Raw genomic sequence first — 17,399 nt, 5'->3', positions numbered from 1 at the left:
TGCCATCACATGGGTGGGGAGAGAAAAAGAGAGGGTTAGGGCTGGGCAGTGCCAGGCAGCAGTACCAGCAGGAGGGGTGGGTTTGCGTGTGGGGGGGGTCCCAAGTGAACCTTTGTGCACTGGGGTGGCCTTCAAGAATGGCGGCCTAATCTTCGAAAGATGAAGTTGCTGGCAGAGCAGGCTGAATCAGAGCCCGCCCTGCCAGCATGACATCATGGGACGCGCCCCCTACCTCTTTTTCTCCACGTCCCAAACCATATGGCAGAGATAGTTTCAGTTAGTTATAAAATGCTGATGACCTTTCGAAAGCTCTCTTTGAATTTGGCCCCTGAAGCCCACGGGAAGGGGGGTGGGGGGGGGTTAACAAGGTACACATTCTCCGATAGTGACAGATTGTTCCTTTTGTTTGATGATTATAAGCTAGATACGAATTCAGCCATTTTAAAAGGCCTTAGTCCAGTCTGAAATTTTATAAACAGCCATGAAGATATATCTATTTTATAAAAACAAAACACGTGGTTGAGGTCTTAGCCCCTTACAAGAAATGGAGAGAAAACATAGCAGAGGAAATCCTGAGCGAGCAATTCACCCAAAATTCTATTTTCTGTGGTGTCAAATCCTATCTGCAACAGAACCTTCTGGCATAGACATATGCACCCATCAGGATCCTACCAAGCAGCTCAGATGAATATGGTCATCTTTGCCTCAAAGAACAAACAAAAATATACGTGAAATATGCCCCATTTACTTAACCATATCCAAATAATTACTGTTCTCCACCACCCCCATCCAACAAGTTTATATCTGCAAAATCTTCCATCACATTGTAAGGATATTCACGACTTCAAGACAGGGTGCAGATGAGATTCATTAAAATGTTACCGGGGTGAAGGATTTCAGTGACCTTAAGAGGCCAAGAAACTGGGGTTAATCTTTTCAGTGAAGATTAAGTAGCAATTGAAGTGAGGTCGTCAAAATGATGAAGGGTTTTAATAGAAATCTTCAAAATGATGAAGGATTTTAATAGAGTAATAAAGAGGAAAGCTTCCACTGGCAGGAAGGTTGGCAACCAGAGGGCACAGATTTGAGATTACTGGCAAAAGATCAGTCGGATGCATGATCAGGAATGCACCATCTTAAGAATGAAAGAACCATATTCACAAACTTATAAAGGGAATTGGACATATACTTGAAAAGAAACATCCTCCAGGGTTATGTGAAAAAGGAGTGGGGCTAATTGGGTAACTCTTCTGAACAGCACAGGCACAATAGACTGAATGGCCTCTTTGTACTGTATGGTCCAATGAATGACCATAGAATTAACTAAACTCAACCAGATAACACTTCTGCAATGCATTCTTGAATCAGACTGCTGGCTGGGGAGCGAAGGTTGGATCATTAATGGGTGGGTTTGACATACATTTTATGGAACAACAGAGTAGATGGACCATTCATTTGTGTGAAAATAATATAAACCCTAAAACTTGAAATGAAAATCACTTATTGTCACGAGTAGGCTTCAATGAAGTTACTGTGAAAAGCCCCTAGTCACCACATTCCGGCACCTGTTCGGGGAGGCTGGTACAGGAATTGAACCGTGCTGCTGGCCTGCTTTAAAAGCCAGCGATTTAGCCCAGTGTGCTAAACGATGTTTGGTGAGATGCAAGGCAGGAACCTGCCCAGCTCCTATTGGCTGGGGACAATTAGTTACTCCATCGTGTCTTTTGGGTCAACTTGGGAAATATGAGCTTGCCAATGCAATCATTAGCAGAGCAGCTGCATTAATAGAGCTGGCCAGTGTTGTACCGACTAGAGGGAACAAGTAGTGAACTGCTGGTACTGTGTACATAGTGTTGTAAAAATAAAGTTACTTTGTGTTTGACTCTACAAACCAGTGCTGAATTCTTTGTAGCCCTCACGAAATAAGAACATTGATACTGAAGCAGTCAAAGACAAATGGAAGATGTATACATTTTATTTCATTGTTTGAGTGATAATAACTTGGACCAGTTACACTGCTGAAAACAGGTGGCAAAAACATCTCCTCAATACAAATCATGTACAAGAGAATGCAGGTACCTCTAGCTGTCATTGGCTGATTTGGAGCATCAGTGAAGGAGTACTGCAGTCAGCCCTCCCATTACAGGTCCTTCAGTTCCTTCTGAATATTCCACAGGGTCTCAGCACTCTTTCTCAGCTGGGACACCTCATCATCTTTCAGCATTTGGTTGATGACATCAGTCAGACCATCAGCACTCAGGACACATGGCAGACTCAAGAAGACCTCGTTCTCTATGCCATACATGCCCTGGGGTTAAAAAAACAATTGCATAATCATTAGAAAAAACACTTTGCATTTGCAGTAAAGTCCATGAAAACATACACTACTCTTACCAACTGAAGGTACAAGCTGTGCATTTAACTAACCTGGTATCAAAAGCTGCCTTGTGTGCAAGAGGGAAAAGAAAAACAGCCGAAATGGTGAGCAAAGCTGAGATAGTTTTAAAAAGAGCCCACGCCAGCTTCTACAGCCAAGACCCATCACTTTGGAAGTCTTAAAGCAGCTGTAAATTTACATGAGATATGCAGGAGGACACTTCTACAGTACAGAAAGCACTTAAATAGACTCTTATGGAGCCTACTCAATATAACTGGAAACGGTGCAGAGTTCTGTTCACAAACAGATTCAAAGCACTTGCAATCAGGAACATCAGTTTTTCCAATCAACAGAGATTCCTTCCAGTCGATCGGGTGAAATAGCGAGTGGTGTACAGACCCAACGATATTGAATTAGCTGGCCATTGTCCAACCAGCCTAAAATTTAATCCCATTGAATTAAAAGAATGAGGTAGTCAAGGGATAATATGTGAACATAAATGTAATGGCAAAATAATTGGCAACCTAAAAAAAAAGTGTATATTTAATCACTGAAGACTAGTGGACACGTCAAGAAGTTATTTAAAAAGATGACTGGTAAGTTGGCATTTAACACAAGGAGGTTGGAAAACAAATCGCAGTTTCAGAAGCCTCTGATTAGACCTTATTTAGAATACTGCATTTGGTTCTCAAGGACCTAATGGCCTTGGAGTGACTTTGGCACAGATTCACCAGACATATGGGCTAAATTGGGCAGCACGGTAGCTCATTGGTTTGCACTGTTGCACCGGGTTTGATTCCCGCTTGGGTCACTGTCTGTGAGGAGTCTGCAGGTTCTCCCTGAGCCTGCGTGGGATTCCAGCGGGCGCTCCGGTTTCCTCCCACAAGTCCAGAAAGACGGTTTTGTAAGATGAATTGGACATTCTGAATTCTCCCTCAGTGTACCTGAGTAGGCACCCGAGTATGGCGACTAGGGGATTTTAACAGCAACTTCATTGCAGTGTTAATGTAAGCCTGCTTGTGACAATAATAAAAGATTAAGAGTTCCTCCGAGTACTCCGGTTTCCTCCCACAGTCCAAAGATGTGCAGGTTGGGTGGATTGGCCATGATAAATTGCCCTTAAGTGTTCAAAATTCTATGAAATGAAAATCGCTTATTGTCACGAGTAGGCTTCAATGAAGTTACTGTGAAAAGCCCCTAGTCGCCACATTCCGGCGCCTGTCCGGGGAGGCTGGTACGGGAATCGAACCGTGCTGCTGGCCTGCTTAAAAAGCCAGCGATTTAGCCTTGTGAGCTAAACCAGCCCCAGAATGAAATAAATTGCCTAGGACAAAAGTTCGGCACAACATCGTGGGCTGAAGGGCCTGTTCTGTGCTGTATTTCTCTATCTATCTAATATTAAATGGGTTAAATCATGAGCAAAGCCTGCATAGACGAGGTGTATATTTTGTTAACTAAAGGAGTTTAAGGGGTGACAAGGAACTGCATCTTAAAAGTTGAATGTGCTGAAATGGCCTGCTATCTAATTACTAAATAAATCTCCTTTAATAGTTTACTGCTCAAGTGACATTATCCATGTGTTTATTCCTCTGCTCTGTGATTCAATTACAATAATCCAATAACAATCTTTACAATACCATCCACACTGGATTATTTGTGTATCAGGAAACAAGTTTGTTAAATTTAAATTACCCGTTATGGTTTTAGGTTTCCACTAAATAGTTTGCCCAGCCCTGTAAGTGGACATTATTTTCTTTGAAGCAGGATGCACGTCCATGCATCCACTGTCCGATAATTCCAGTACTGCCCACGCGTCAAGGCTGAAGGCAAATGTAGCAATATTGTACGGTGAATATCTGATGCTATTCCTCGAGTTTTAAATATTCATGATTTTACATCAATATATTTCAAAAGGTGCATCAGATCAAATCTGGTGAAGAACTGTGAATACTCGATAACAGTTAGTCTTGCACTTGGAAGCCTTTGATAATCCAGATGTGTCAAAAATCCTCACAACATTGTTATATTTCCCCGACCTAATGTATGTCACATGTAATATAGGTATTACAATGTGTCAAAATGTTGCTCTATTGATTGCGAATCAGACATCCAGAATAATAAAGATTTAAAGGCTAAACATTTTGGCTACCTTGCGGAAAAGATCATGAGACACTCAGATGATGATAATATACAAGTACAAAATGAGGAAGGGCAACATTTTGATGAATGCTTTCCCATCACACACGTTTAACAAAAGCTTCATACTATTTCTGCTGAAGAATTGATAGGTCATTAGTTCTGGTTTCATTAATGCATACGTGCCGATAATCCCTCATTTAGCTGGTGAGAAAAGTGCAGCTTTTCTGTGTTCAGGCCATTTGTAGCTAACCCAGAGATCAACATTTAGCCCTTTTAATCTGTGTCTCACTATCAGTTTACCAATAAGAAAAGTTAATGCGAGCTGTGTCAAAATTGGTTAAACCCAACACATAATTTAGTGAGCTTTAGTTGTTTGTGCAGGCCACATAATGATAGGAGGAAAAAGCACATCACGCAAACAACCACTATGATCACGGAGAAAGGGGCACAGAACAAGGAATATTGAATGACTGCTCAAAGAAAAGCTTCACCCAAAGCCTCAATTGTAACAAACCACAGTGGAAGTAGAACAGCAGTCACCCATTAACACTCTGGCATAATCTAAAGTACAATACAATGTAATACATCTCCATTTAATAGCCACTGTCAGTGTGGTGATCCAGAGTCGCGCTCTTAAGTCATTTAAATGACTAGAAACCAGGTAACATACTTAAATGAATCACACTGCAGTAAGATTTCATACCTTTACCATGGTGGACACTGGATGAACACGCTTCAGATTTTTCACAATGGATTCAGTCAGTTCAGCAACACTGAGACCAATGGCCCAGTTAGTGTATCCCTTCAGTTTAATCACTTCGTACGCACTAGCAAAGAGCAGAGTTTTAAAATCAGCCATTTATACTTCTGAGAATAGCCATAGTCTTGTCAGAAATCCTTCATACAAGTTCCACAAACTGGAATTGTTGCTTTCAAGCATGATTCAATATATACAAAACACATTGTGCTGACTATTCATTTTCTTGCCACGGTGGCTGCTTTTAAAGGCTTTTTGTTATCTTTTCATCTATTGAAGTTAAATGTTCCATTCTCTGACCCAACACCGGTCGGAGAATTGCCGGGGACCGGTGAGATTCGGTGGGGGCGGGAATCGCGCCGCGCCTGTCGGAGGGCCCCCCCCGGCGATTCTCCGGCCCGCGATGGGCCGAATTCCGCTGCTGTCATGCCGGTCCCGCTGGCGTGAATCAAACCACCTACCTTACCTGCGGGACCAGGTGGCGTGGGTGGGCTCCGGGGTCCTGCGGGGGGGGGGGGGGGGGGGGGGCATCGGGCACCGGGGGGGTGCCTCCACGGTGGCCTGGCCCATGATCGGGGCTCACCGATCGGGCCTGTGCCGTGGGGGCACTCTTTTCCTTCCGCGTTCGCCATAGTCTTCATGATGGCGGTCGCGGAAGTGACCCCCTTCCCTGCGCATGCACAGGGATGACGTCAGCAGCCGCTGATGCTCCGGCGCATGCGAAGACTTCTGCCGGCCGGCGAAGTCCCTTCGGCCCCGGCTAGCGTGGTGCCAAAGGCCGTTTCCGCTGGCCGGCGGGGCACCAACCACTCCGGTGTGGGCCTAGCCCCTCAAGGTTAGGGCTTGGCCCCTAAAGGTGCGGAGCCCGACACCGGAGTGGTTCATGCCACTCCATCCCGCCGGGACCCCCCGCCCCGCTGGGTAGAAGAGAATCCCGCCCAAGTTCTTCCATCCAGCTGTCAGCATTCACACTGATTTATGACTGATAGCAAGGTCTTATTTGGCTGCTCAGAACATGATTATCGAAATGGATGCCTTCTGCGGTGTAAACTTCCACAATTCCTCTGTTGGAGCTATCGTCGATAAGCATGGAAACACCATTTTTTATACAGCAACAGCACTTGAAGTTTGTAACACCTGTTATAGCTCAGGCATGATGCCCCCAACCATTCACAGCCCCGAAAAACACCGTTCTCAACCACTTCACAAGTTTGATGACAGATTCTGTGAGCAGAGCAAATCTCTTAACCGAAAACGTTATTCTCTATGGGGCCTTGCTGTCCCTAATCTTTGCCTGCCATTTTGATGGGGAAAACAAAACCAAAACGCATGAAATTAGAGTGATGTCATTCAGCAGGGAAACGCAGGAAGCACCTGCTCGCACAAGAGGTCGTGGAAATCTGAAATTCTCTCCCAAAAAACCTGGATATGAGCAGACAATTGGAGAGAGTTTTTGAGAGCTTCTTCTTCTTCAACAAGGATTGGGGCAGCAGGGTAGCATGGTGGTTAGCATAAATGCTTCACAGCTCCAGGGTCCCAGGTTCGATTCCCGGCTGGGTCACTGTCTGTGTGGAGTCTGCACGTCCTCCCCGTGTGCGTGGGTTTCCTCCGGGTGCTCCGGTTTCCTCCCACAGTCCAAAGATGTGTGGGTTAGGTGGATTGGCCATGCTAAATTGCCCGTGGTGTCCTAATAAAAGTAAGGTTAAGGGGGGGTTGTTGGGTTATGGGTATAGGGTGGATACGTGGGTTTGAGTGGGGTGATCATGGCTCGGCACAACATTGAGGGCCGAAGGGCCTGTTCTGTGCTGTACTGTTCTATGTTCTATATCAAGAGAAGCTGATTTACATATCACCCATAATCTACCTGATCATTGGAACAGGTTTGAAGGGCTGAATGGCCTATCCCTGTCCTTGTGTTGGCTACATTACAACAGAAGCCACATTTCAACAATACTTAACTAGATGAGACAACTTTTTGGACATGAAAGATGATTATAAATACCATGGACTGGATTCTCCGCAGCCCTGCGCTGAAATCGCATTTGGAGCTGGGGGCAGAGAATCAACTTTCGCGCCGAAATCGGGCCCGGCCCCGTTCCGGCGATTCTCCGGGACCCGAGAATCAGCGTTTTTGTGAAGTACTCCACGTGGCTGGGGGGGGGGGGGGGGGGGGGGGGGGGGGCATTGCCAGAGGCCTGTCCGCTCCCAACCGGCCGTTCCCGACGGCGTGGTTTTAACCACCTATTGCCGTTCGGGAACCTTGCATGGCGTCTGTGGTGGGTGGGAAGGGGGATCAGGCCAGTCAGATCTTCGGACGCGCGGCCAACCGAGAGGGCCTACATTTTGAAGCTGCCTCTGCAGTCCGAGTCCGCCATGGCACTTGGCGCGGCCGCTGGAGGCCGCCACCGTGCACATGCACGGACCCGAAACCGGAAATGCGGAGGGCCATATCTGCAGCTAAAGCTGCGTGCATCACACCGGGTCCCTGCTCGCCCTTGAAGGCTGGTGAATTAGCTTGTTTTTTTGAGGAAACTTGGAAGTGAAACACCAGCGTTTTTATGCCGGCGTGGTGACATAACCGCATTTTGGGAGAATCCAGCCCAAGATCTTTTTGGTCAGTTTTAAAAGGTTTTGAATTCTCATCATTTTGTATTTTAACTTTGTGCCCACTTAGATATGAAACAATAACCTATCGGTTACTATAACTACAAGTCACCTGGTTACCTTTAACTGAATCATATCAGACTATGTCTGTTTGCAAAACGATTGCTACTATTTAAGCTGTTGCAATGATATTGGTTCCCAAGTACATTTTAAAAACGCTGTCTTCTAAATATCTTTCAATTTTTGGTCTGTTAGGGAATCAAGCGAAATAGGGAGTAGGCAGGAAAGTGGATTTGAACCCTGAGGTCAGTCACTATCATATTGAATGGAGGTGTGGTCTACTGCTGCCCGTATCTAGTGTTCGACAACACCCCGACTCATTTCTGAGTTGCTGGTTAAAGCTTGATATAATTTCAAGAAAAGCCTGGGTTTGAATATCAGCACAATGCATTTTCTACATTGTGCTATGATGATTATTTTGTAAAGACTTTATTTTACCTGTCCACCACCATTTTGTGGACATCTTTCCAGTTCTCCTTGTCCTGAGCAGTTCCGATATCAGGGCTAATCTGCTGCAGTCCAACTCCTGCCACATTGACACCACTCCAAACAGGAACTGCAAATGCAAAACATCTGACTGTAGACAGTTTTGTGCAATCTTGCTCCAGAGACCTTCTGGCAAACATTTCATTGCATCATTCGGCAGATATGTTTGCCATATGTTAGAAATATAATGGTACATTATGCACATCACATTCAACGGAGCAATTCCCCTTTATTATTTAATATTGTCATGCAAGTCATGGAATTTACAGTGGAGGCCATTCAGCCCATTGAGCTTGCACTGGCTCTTGGAAAGAACACCCTACGTCTTCACCCAATTCCCATAACCCAACCTAACGTTTTGGACGCTAATGGCAATTTAGCATGGACAATCCACCTAACTTGCGCATCTTTGGACAGTGTCAGGAAACTGGCGCACACCCACACAGATATGGGAAGAAAGTGCAAACTCCACACATACAAACACCCGAGGCCGGAATTGAACTGGGGACCGTGGAGCTGTGAGGCAGCAGCGCTAACCACTGTGCCACCGTGACACCCTCTGGTAGCTTGTTCATCAAACATCAGAAATGCTCAGTGAGCAAATAAAGATTAGTTGTGAACAAGAAGGAACTAAATCAACGAAGCCCTGTCTTATGCTAAACAAAGCTTTCTGATGAAAGGTCGCCAACCCAAATCATCAGGGTAAATTTATGGTCCAGCCTGCCATGGGAATTGTTGCGGGTGGGTCAGAATCTTTTTTTTTAAAAATTCCAATTAAGGGGCAATTTTGCATGGCCATTCCACCTACCCTGCACATCTTTGGGTTGTAGAGGTGAGACCCATGCAGACATGGGGAGAATGTGCGAACTCCACACAGTGACCCGGGGCTGGGAGTGAACCCGGGTCTTCGGAGCCGTGAGGCAGCAGTGCTAAACACTGCACCGCCATGCCGCCCTGGAATGGCCAATCTGATGGATAATTGAAGCTTCTGTCGACCTCAGCAGGAACGTCCGGCCCAGGAGGTGGGCAGGACTGGAAAATCCCACCCCTTTTCCTCTCTCCACAGATGCCAGATACTACTAGACCTGTTGAGCATTTACAGCATTTTCTGTTTGTTTTCCATATGGCCAATGCTTGCAGTTTCTGCTTTTAACCAACAAATATTAACCGTTTTACAGCAATGGCAAATTCACTTGTAAGCTCCTTAAAAAATATATATCAAATTATATGACACAAAAAACTCAACACTAAGGCGGCTTGGGTGGACAGGGCAGGAAGAGTGCAAAACGCACATTGTTAACTTAAATTCTGGGGTCTGGATTTGGAGTGAAAGTTGAGGCAGATGTGGTTGCTGTTGGTATCAAATGGATGCAAGCATGGGGCAGGGGTCTCAAGGACCTGGGAAGTCTAGAGTTGGGAAGACCTCAACTAGGAACGGTTCAGAGTCAAGTGTTAAAAGCTGGTAACAGGTTTTAACTGCCCTGCCGCCTGGGATGTTAGGGTTAAAATTGACTCAACACAAAGAAAAAATGTCTGGTTTCTGTTCAATGTATCACTTTGGGACCACAAGGTTTAACCATTTTTTATGCCTTACCACTGGAATCCCCATGTTCACCGAGCACCCATCCATGGCAGCTAGATGGGTGGAGACCAAGTTTTTCAGCCATCAGGTAACGGAATCTGGCAGAGTCTAAATTACAGCCGCTGCCAATCACACGGTTCTTTGGGAAGCCGCTAATCTTCCAAGTTACATAAGTCAGGATGTCAACTAGAACACAACAAAACAAAACACATGAGCCCTTTGCAGTTCCAACTGATTACAATTACAGCAAATGCAACATAGTGGCACGATTCAATAAAGCAATTCAGCCACAAATGGGCTTAATTAAATAACTCCTTACTGAAAGGAATGAAGACTGGGATTTATATTGCATTTATCATGGCCACACAATATCTCATAGCGAGCGCCTTGCAGGCTACGAAATGCTTTTGAATTGCAGTCTCTGTTGCAATGTTTGGAGCAGAACCAGTGGTGGGGTGTATGTGTGTTTGGAGGGGGCGCTATTCTTAAAACATTTGGTTGTAATGCAGCTGCATTGGTTGTAACCTTCCAAAATTCCCTAAATGCTGGAAAGGTCCCAGGGGATTGGAAATCCGCAAATGGGACACCACTGTTTAAGAAAGGAGGGAGAAAAAAGCAGAAAACCATATCCCAGTTAATTTAATACCAGTCTTTGGGAAAATGCTGGCCACTTAGTAATACAGAACTTAACAGAGCAGCACGGTAGCACAAGTGACTAGCACTGTGGCTTCACAGCGCCAGGGTCCCAGGTTCGATTCCCCGCTGGGTCACTGTCTGTGTGGAGTCTGCATGTTCGCCCTGTGTCTGCATGGGTTTCCTCCGGGTGCTCCGGTTTCCTCCCACCGTCCAAAGATGTGCAGGTTAGGTGGATTGGCCATGATAAATTGCCCTTAGTGACCAAAAGGTGAGGAGGGGTTATTGGGTTACGGGGATAGGGTGGAAGTGAGAGCTTAAGTGGGTCGGTGCAGATTCGGCGGGCCGAATGGTCTCCTTCAGAACTGTATGTTCTATGTTATATAAACACACATGTTTCCAGTCTCATATACACAAGTTGGTGTTGGTGTTGAAAGTTTTAACTGCCAAGATTGGAAGTAAATTTGTGGTTAAACATTCTGCAGTCACCTGGGTTGGAAACAACGATGATTGTGCAGTTGGGGCTGTGTTTTACAATCTGAGGGATGATGAATTTGAAGATGTTCACATTTCTCTGGACCAGATTGAGACGGCTCTCGCCTTCTTGTTGACGTGCCCCCGCAGTAACCACCACCACCCGGGAATTAGCAGTTATTGCATAATCTGCAGAATGGAAAATAAGACAGTTAAGTTTCAAAAGGGCAACAGATAGAACCGGCAAGTTAAAATCCTCCAGCTTGATGCACAGGACTTCGAAAACACTTCTGTTTCCTGCATTTGTGAACCAAGACAAAATTAAAAGCAAATCATTTCTTGCCATTCCTTATGATACCAAATTACCTTTATCAGCCATAATCTTAGGAGTTTTGAGAAATAGGCTGCCATGAAGAAGATCCATCATTTCACCCTTCAATTTGTCTTCCAGAACATCAACCAAGGCCAACTCATCGGTGAGTTCCTGAGAACAGGAGCGGGGTTTTGTTAAGGTGGCATCTTTCTTTACAACCTAACTATCCATATTGCGTTATGCTTAATCACTTCATTTAAAACAAACTTTCAACGATTTGCAATGAGAAATAAACTTAGTCCGAGCTAATGAAACCATTAGAAAATGAAGCTTTCTGGAAGGCTTAAAATAATTTGTTGCAATTTCTTTTTCAAATTTATTATTTTATGGGATGTGGGCATTGCTGTTCACGTCAGCAACTGTTCTCTATCTCAAATTACCCTTGAACTGAGTGGTGCTAGGCCATGTCCAAAGGCAGTTAAGAGTTAACCACATTTCTGTGGATTTGACATATGTTGGCTAGGCAAGGGCAGCAGAATTAGTGAATCAGATGGGTTTTTACGTCAATCGATAATAGTCTCATGGTCACAATTACCGTGACCAAATTTCAATTTCAGGTTTTATTAATGGAGTTCAAATTCCATCAGCTGCCATGGTGGGATTCAAACCCATGCCCCTAGGGCGTTAGCTTCGACTTCTAGATTGCTACTTCAGTGACATTACCACGAGGCCACTATCTCCCTCCATTTATATTACTTCGAACCAGAGAATTCAGAAGAGGTTTACAAGAATGGTTCCAGGGATGAGAAACGTCAGTTATGAGGACAGATTGGAGGAGGCTGGGACTGTTCCCCTTGGAGAGAAGAAGGCCAAGACGGGATTTCATAGAGATGTTCAAAATGATGAGAGGGCTGGACAGAGCAGCTAGGGAGAAACTTCTCGTAAAAGATCAAAAACAAGAAGGCACAGATTTAAAGTGATTTCTAAAATAAACAAATGTGCGTTGAGAAAAAAACCTTCTTCTCACAGAGTGGTTTAGGGTTGAGGTGTGGCACTTGGAAGTGTGGTGAACAGGTTCAATTGAGGCATGCAAGAGGGCATTAGATGATTACTTGAATAGAAACAATGTTCAGGGATACAGGGAAAATGCCGGGGAATGGTGCTAAATCCTGATGTTCATTTAGAAAGCGGTTGTGGACATGATGGGCCAAATGGCCTCCTCTGCACTATAATAATTCTGCGATAGCTAGGAGTGAAATTATTGAAGGACCAATATTATGTGGAGAGTCTAAAGGAGCTGGGCTTGTTGTCCTGAGAGCAGAGAAGGTAAAAGAGAGATTTATCAGAAACATTCAAAATTCTGAAGGGATTTTGCCAGATTAAGGAGAAAATGGTTCCTCTAACAGGAGAAACCGTGACCAGAAGGATTGTATATTGGGCAAAGAATGAGGAGTGGAGATGAGATTATTTCATTTAAATACAATGTGCTGTTGACATCTGGCATGTTCTGCTTGAAAGGGTGTTGGAAGGAGTAACTATAGAAAGTGGAATGGATATAGGCTTGAAAAGGAATAACTTGCAAGGAAATTTAGGGAAAGGTCAGGGGGGGTGGGACTAATTGGATAGCTCTTTTGAATACATTTCACAGGCTGGATGGGCCAAATGGCCTTTTCATGTTCAGCACGACACTCTAACTTGTGAGAGAGCGAGGCACAAATTAAATGTTTGTTGCGATAAATCTAGGAGTTAAAATCCTGAGTACTGCAGTCAGTTGGCAGAGCAAATGCTCTCCAAGTCAGACGCCGATCAGCACTATAACATTCAATGATTCTATAATTGAATCCATATTAAAGACAAAGAGGGTGCCAGTGACCAAACTTACCCTTAAGAGAACGCTAACAGCACAGGCCATCCCAACCTGGCCCACACCCACAACAGTGACCTTATTTCTAGAAGCACCAGACTTTTGTTGAGAGACAGGCGAGATAAGTTTCTGCAGTACGGTTGCCATCCTGTCTTACTAAATACAGAGAGAAAAAAAAAGGTCCATTGAAACAATGCAAATAAATCTTCTGCCAAGGTATTAAAAATAGACAAGAAAATGGTCACATCCTATCAGCTGGTTTGAATAAAGTGCATCATTAGTCACGCTGCTAGTCCCAGCCAGTTTTATAAAGAAGTACTTTCTCGTAAACTAGAACAAGCCAAATGGGTAGTTTCAGTGCTGGATTATGGCCTACAGCACAACTAAGAAGAAACTGTTATGGTATTAAAAAAAGGTTACAATAGAGCCTAAGCCTAAGTAAATTGGCTGAAATTCATGCCATAATGAAGCATTTAGTTGAGTTCTTGTAAATTGTATCTTGTATGCTAGAAGTCCAGAGAAGAACATTCTTTCCATTTCAGGCAACCAGTGCCAGCATTAAACATTCCAGTGAGGGAAAGGAGCGGCAAAGTAATAATATTAATCTTTATTTGTGTCACAAGTAGGCTTACATTAACATTGCAATGAAGTTACTGTGAATATCCCCTAGCCGCCACATTCTGGCGCCTGTTCGGGTACACAGAGGGAGAATTCAGAATGTCTAAGTCACCTAACAAGCACGTCTTTCAGGACTTGTGGGAGGAAACCGGAGCACCCGGAGGAAACCTGCACAGGCACAGGGAGAAAGGGCAGACTCTGCACAGACATTGACCCAAGCCAGGATTCGAACCTGGGCACCCTGGCACTGTGGAGCAGTGCTAACCACTGTGCTACCATGCCACCCAGCTCTCTATATTCCCCTTTAAAGAAACGGAGCATATTGCATCATCCGGCGCTTGTGAATGGTGCCACAGAATTGCATTTCTTTCTTCACCACTTCATAATAGAACTGCAAAAATCCAAATCTGATGGGGGGGGGGGGGGGGGGGGGGGGGGGGGGGGGGGGAGAGAATAAACAATGCTGCACAAACCTGAAAAGTTATTCAAAACCACAATGTTACAACATGTTTTTGCATATGATGGTCCGCGAGCACAATGTGAAGTTCATCCCATCTGCCTGATAATGTCGTGAATAGGCTGGTCCGATATTAGGGCAAAGTCACCCACCCCCTCCCCCTCCTCCTGTTAATTCACAAGCAGCTTTTAAATCACCACCTACACTGCCCCTGCTCTGGGACCACTCACCAGGGCAACACCTCATGCTGCATCATTCTCCAGACCAGCTGCCCGGAGAGCAAGATAGTAGTTGTGTGTTGTAGGCCCCAGGCTTCCTTAGGAATGAGGTTGAGAATTCCCGATCTCTTTGATACACACAGGAGCCACCCTGCCAGGTCACAGAGGAGATCCGTATCTTATCAGTTTGAGCTGGAACTGAACGGCAGTCCACAAGGTGAACTGTCTAACTCTCCTGACAAATTTGTTTTTTCAATAACCGAGAAGAAATGAAAGCATTTTGCAAGCATGGAGTTATTCATTGTGCCAACGCTGCTTTTAACACAAACAGTGACCATTTGTTCATTCCTGGCATGGGAAGTTGGCTCTACTTAAATGACCTTGTAGGAAAGACAGTCTCACATATTTAAACCCAGGACAAAAACTGGCACAAAGTTAAATACAATCTCTTTGTAAATCAAAGATGGTTGTGGTATTAAGTTGCTAAGTTCATGTGAATGTCGTCTGTCGTTTTTTGGATACCCCAAATCAACATAAAAATATATCTCACCATTTTGTTGTATTTATACATTTGTTACCTCCAGGCTTGACTACTTCAATGTTCTGGTCATTTTTCCCATGGATGGATTTGAACAAGGATAGCAAATTTAAAATTAAGGCTTTCAGTGGCCAGCACTTAATGTGGATCATCCTTTACCATCCAAATCTCTGCTGCTCCTAAACCTAAATCAACTTTCCATTCCGGGCTCACTAACTTAACATTGGATTCTGGAGCAACAGTGCCTCACTTTAAACTTCTCACCCCCGTGTTCAAATCCCCCCCTGTGTATCACCCTTTCCCATCTTTGCAATATCCCTCTAGCCCTCCTGGGAACTCTGCATTCCTTCAGTCCTGGGCTCTGGTCCATGCCCAACTTCCTCTGCTCCACAAGGCCACTACCTAAACCTCAAACTCTGGAATTCCCACCCTAAACCTCACTGCTTCTCCCTTCTCCTGTATAATGCCCCTTAAAACACAACTCCTCTTGTCCTGATATGGGTCCGAGTTAGCTTTTAGTTGATCCAATTACCAGAGTTGCCTGGCGACGTTTACTCCATTAAAGATGCTATACAAATGAAAGTTGGAACAGTCTAAAGAACATTATTAACCGGTCAAATGCTTATATGAAATAAACTTCGGCACCTATTTGTAGTTATGAGCTTGTCTTTATTTTTTTCTCCAAATTTAGGCCAAAATCTCTGGACAATTTAGTTAAAACGGACAAGTTACTTGTAATTTCAACCCGGAAAAACTTGCATACTTGGCCATAATGAAACATGCCCCATAATAGTTTCAAATGGGCCTCTTTATAAAGCAAACCCGCATGTGGGCCGGCAAGGTGACATTCAGCGCAAACTTGACTAGTCATCGAGCAGGAGTGGGTTTGGAACCCTGCCAATAATTTACACCGCTACCTTCCCAAACTGCGCAAAGTGTGATTTTAACTTTTGATGCCTTGCTGAATTTTTGTTTTTTAAATTTACGATGGAAACTTTTCAAGTGAATACATCTCAGGAAATCCCACCCCGCACACGTGCAGATGAGACCAACCAGCACAAAATGGCACAGATACAAGTCGCAAACAATGCACGATTCAGATCGATGGCAAATGCTGCCAGACTTTGATGCGATGATGAGAAAAAGTGATAACGTGAAAGTTAAAGCAGGGTGCAAGATTACGGAACTTGCTGGAGAAAAAAAAAGTATCACAATGGCCTCCAACTCATGCCTCTGAATTGTTTTTCTCTGCTTCAATTATTTATTTGCAATTTACGAAACAAACCGCCTGTAACTGACCCAGTTCCTTCTCGTCCTCGCCCCTTATTCAAGGTCGGGGTTAAACGCTTGTAGCAGTTGTAGCCGAGGCGCTGAACACAACACGGTTCTGGCACACAAACCGAAGCAAAAGCAACCATCCATCAAATATCAGCGTGAATTTGCCCTCCACTAAACACACACACAGGCGTGTATTTCAGGTTATTCTACTGCCCCTGTTGCAGATTAATCCGATGCAGATTTAAAACTAAACAATTTCTAACTCGGAAATATCCCGCGCCCGATTAAAAGAATCCCAATTGAGACACGGGGGAAAATAGTGCCAATACTGCCACGTTAGCAAGGGCGAAGCATTTTTTAAAAAGCAATCCAGTTACTTTAAAACGGCAAAGGGAAAGTAAAATCAAAGTTAAATTGCACTTCTTCAATCAAAACTTCATAAGAGGTAAGGAAGTTGCAACATTTGAGTAGAGACACGTACCGGGGATCTCCAAATTGCTCTACCTCCCTTCAGTTCAGCTCTGCTCTCTCTCTCTCTCTCTGTCTATTGTATTTCTTGTTGCAAAGTCTAAACTTCTGGCAGCTCTTCAGCTTCATGTGACTGGCCGGGGACGTCACAGTGAGTGAAGGAAGGACCAAACCCCCTCCAGCGGATTGCTGTTCGGGAAACTTGACTTCATTCGACTCAAGAGGGACTTACTTGGTTGCAAAAGAAAAATAATGCTCCCTTTGGCATCAACCTCTTCTTCGTTAGTTATTTATCCAGAAATCCAACTTTTGCCAGCGGCGAAAGTCACGGTCCAGAGATCCCCCCCACCCTTTTTGCTTTAGCAACAGGGGAGCTGTGTTTGAAATGTGTGCCCACACCCTCCCGGATGCTTTAAAAAAAATCTTGCATATACAGCAACAGAAAAGCAAGCCTCCCCGTATATTGAGCTGTGACCCCGGAGTGTGTTATGCATACTGAAGGCCCGTCCATGAAAACTTCCAGCTTAAATTTG

General features: G+C 44.5%; 1 protein-coding gene across 3 annotated transcripts; it reads right to left on the bottom strand.

Annotated features, from left to right (window-relative positions):
- Positions 1-1,959: 1,959 nt before the first annotated feature.
- Positions 1,960-17,304, bottom strand: LOC119973280 (L-lactate dehydrogenase B chain). 3 transcript variants are annotated; one of them, XM_038811065.1, is made up of 8 exons: positions 17,099-17,304; positions 13,308-13,445; positions 11,479-11,596; positions 11,128-11,301; positions 10,018-10,191; positions 8,376-8,493; positions 5,220-5,343; positions 1,960-2,308 (listed from the first exon to the last, which is right to left on the bottom strand). In XM_038811065.1, the coding sequence occupies exons 2-8, from the start codon at positions 13,434-13,436 to the stop codon at positions 2,141-2,143; spliced, it is 1,005 nt and encodes a 334-aa protein (XP_038666993.1). In that variant the 5' UTR covers positions 13,437-13,445; positions 17,099-17,304; the 3' UTR covers positions 1,960-2,140. The 3 variants fall into 3 exon arrangements, with proteins under 3 accessions (XP_038666993.1, XP_038666992.1, XP_038666994.1); XM_038811064.1 differs by having other exon boundaries at positions 16,880-17,114; XM_038811066.1 differs by lacking the exon at positions 17,099-17,304 and adding an exon at positions 16,420-16,438.
- Positions 17,305-17,399: the final 95 nt, after the last annotated feature.

Source organism: Scyliorhinus canicula, chromosome 11 (assembly GCF_902713615.1).
Source record: "Scyliorhinus canicula chromosome 11, sScyCan1.1, whole genome shotgun sequence".
In the NCBI taxonomy this organism is placed as follows: Eukaryota; Metazoa; Chordata; class Chondrichthyes; order Carcharhiniformes; family Scyliorhinidae; genus Scyliorhinus; species Scyliorhinus canicula.
The sequence above is the reverse complement of the archived record's forward strand: the minus strand, read 5'-3'. Positions and strand labels throughout refer to the sequence as shown.

Bases quoted from the DNA above. Each gene is read 5' to 3' on its own strand.
- LOC119973280 (XM_038811065.1), bottom strand. From the start codon at position 13,436: ATGGCAACCGTACTGCAGAAACTTATCTCGCCTGTCTCTCAACAAAAG. The intron at 11,597-13,307 runs GTAAGTTTGGTC...TCCTGTTCTCAG, and splicing joins CTGTTAGCGTTCTCTTAAGG to GAACTCACCGATGAGTTGGC. The intron at 5,344-8,375 runs GTAAAATAAAGT...GCTCTTTGCTAG, and splicing joins CACAAAATGGTGGTGGACAG to TGCGTACGAAGTGATTAAAC.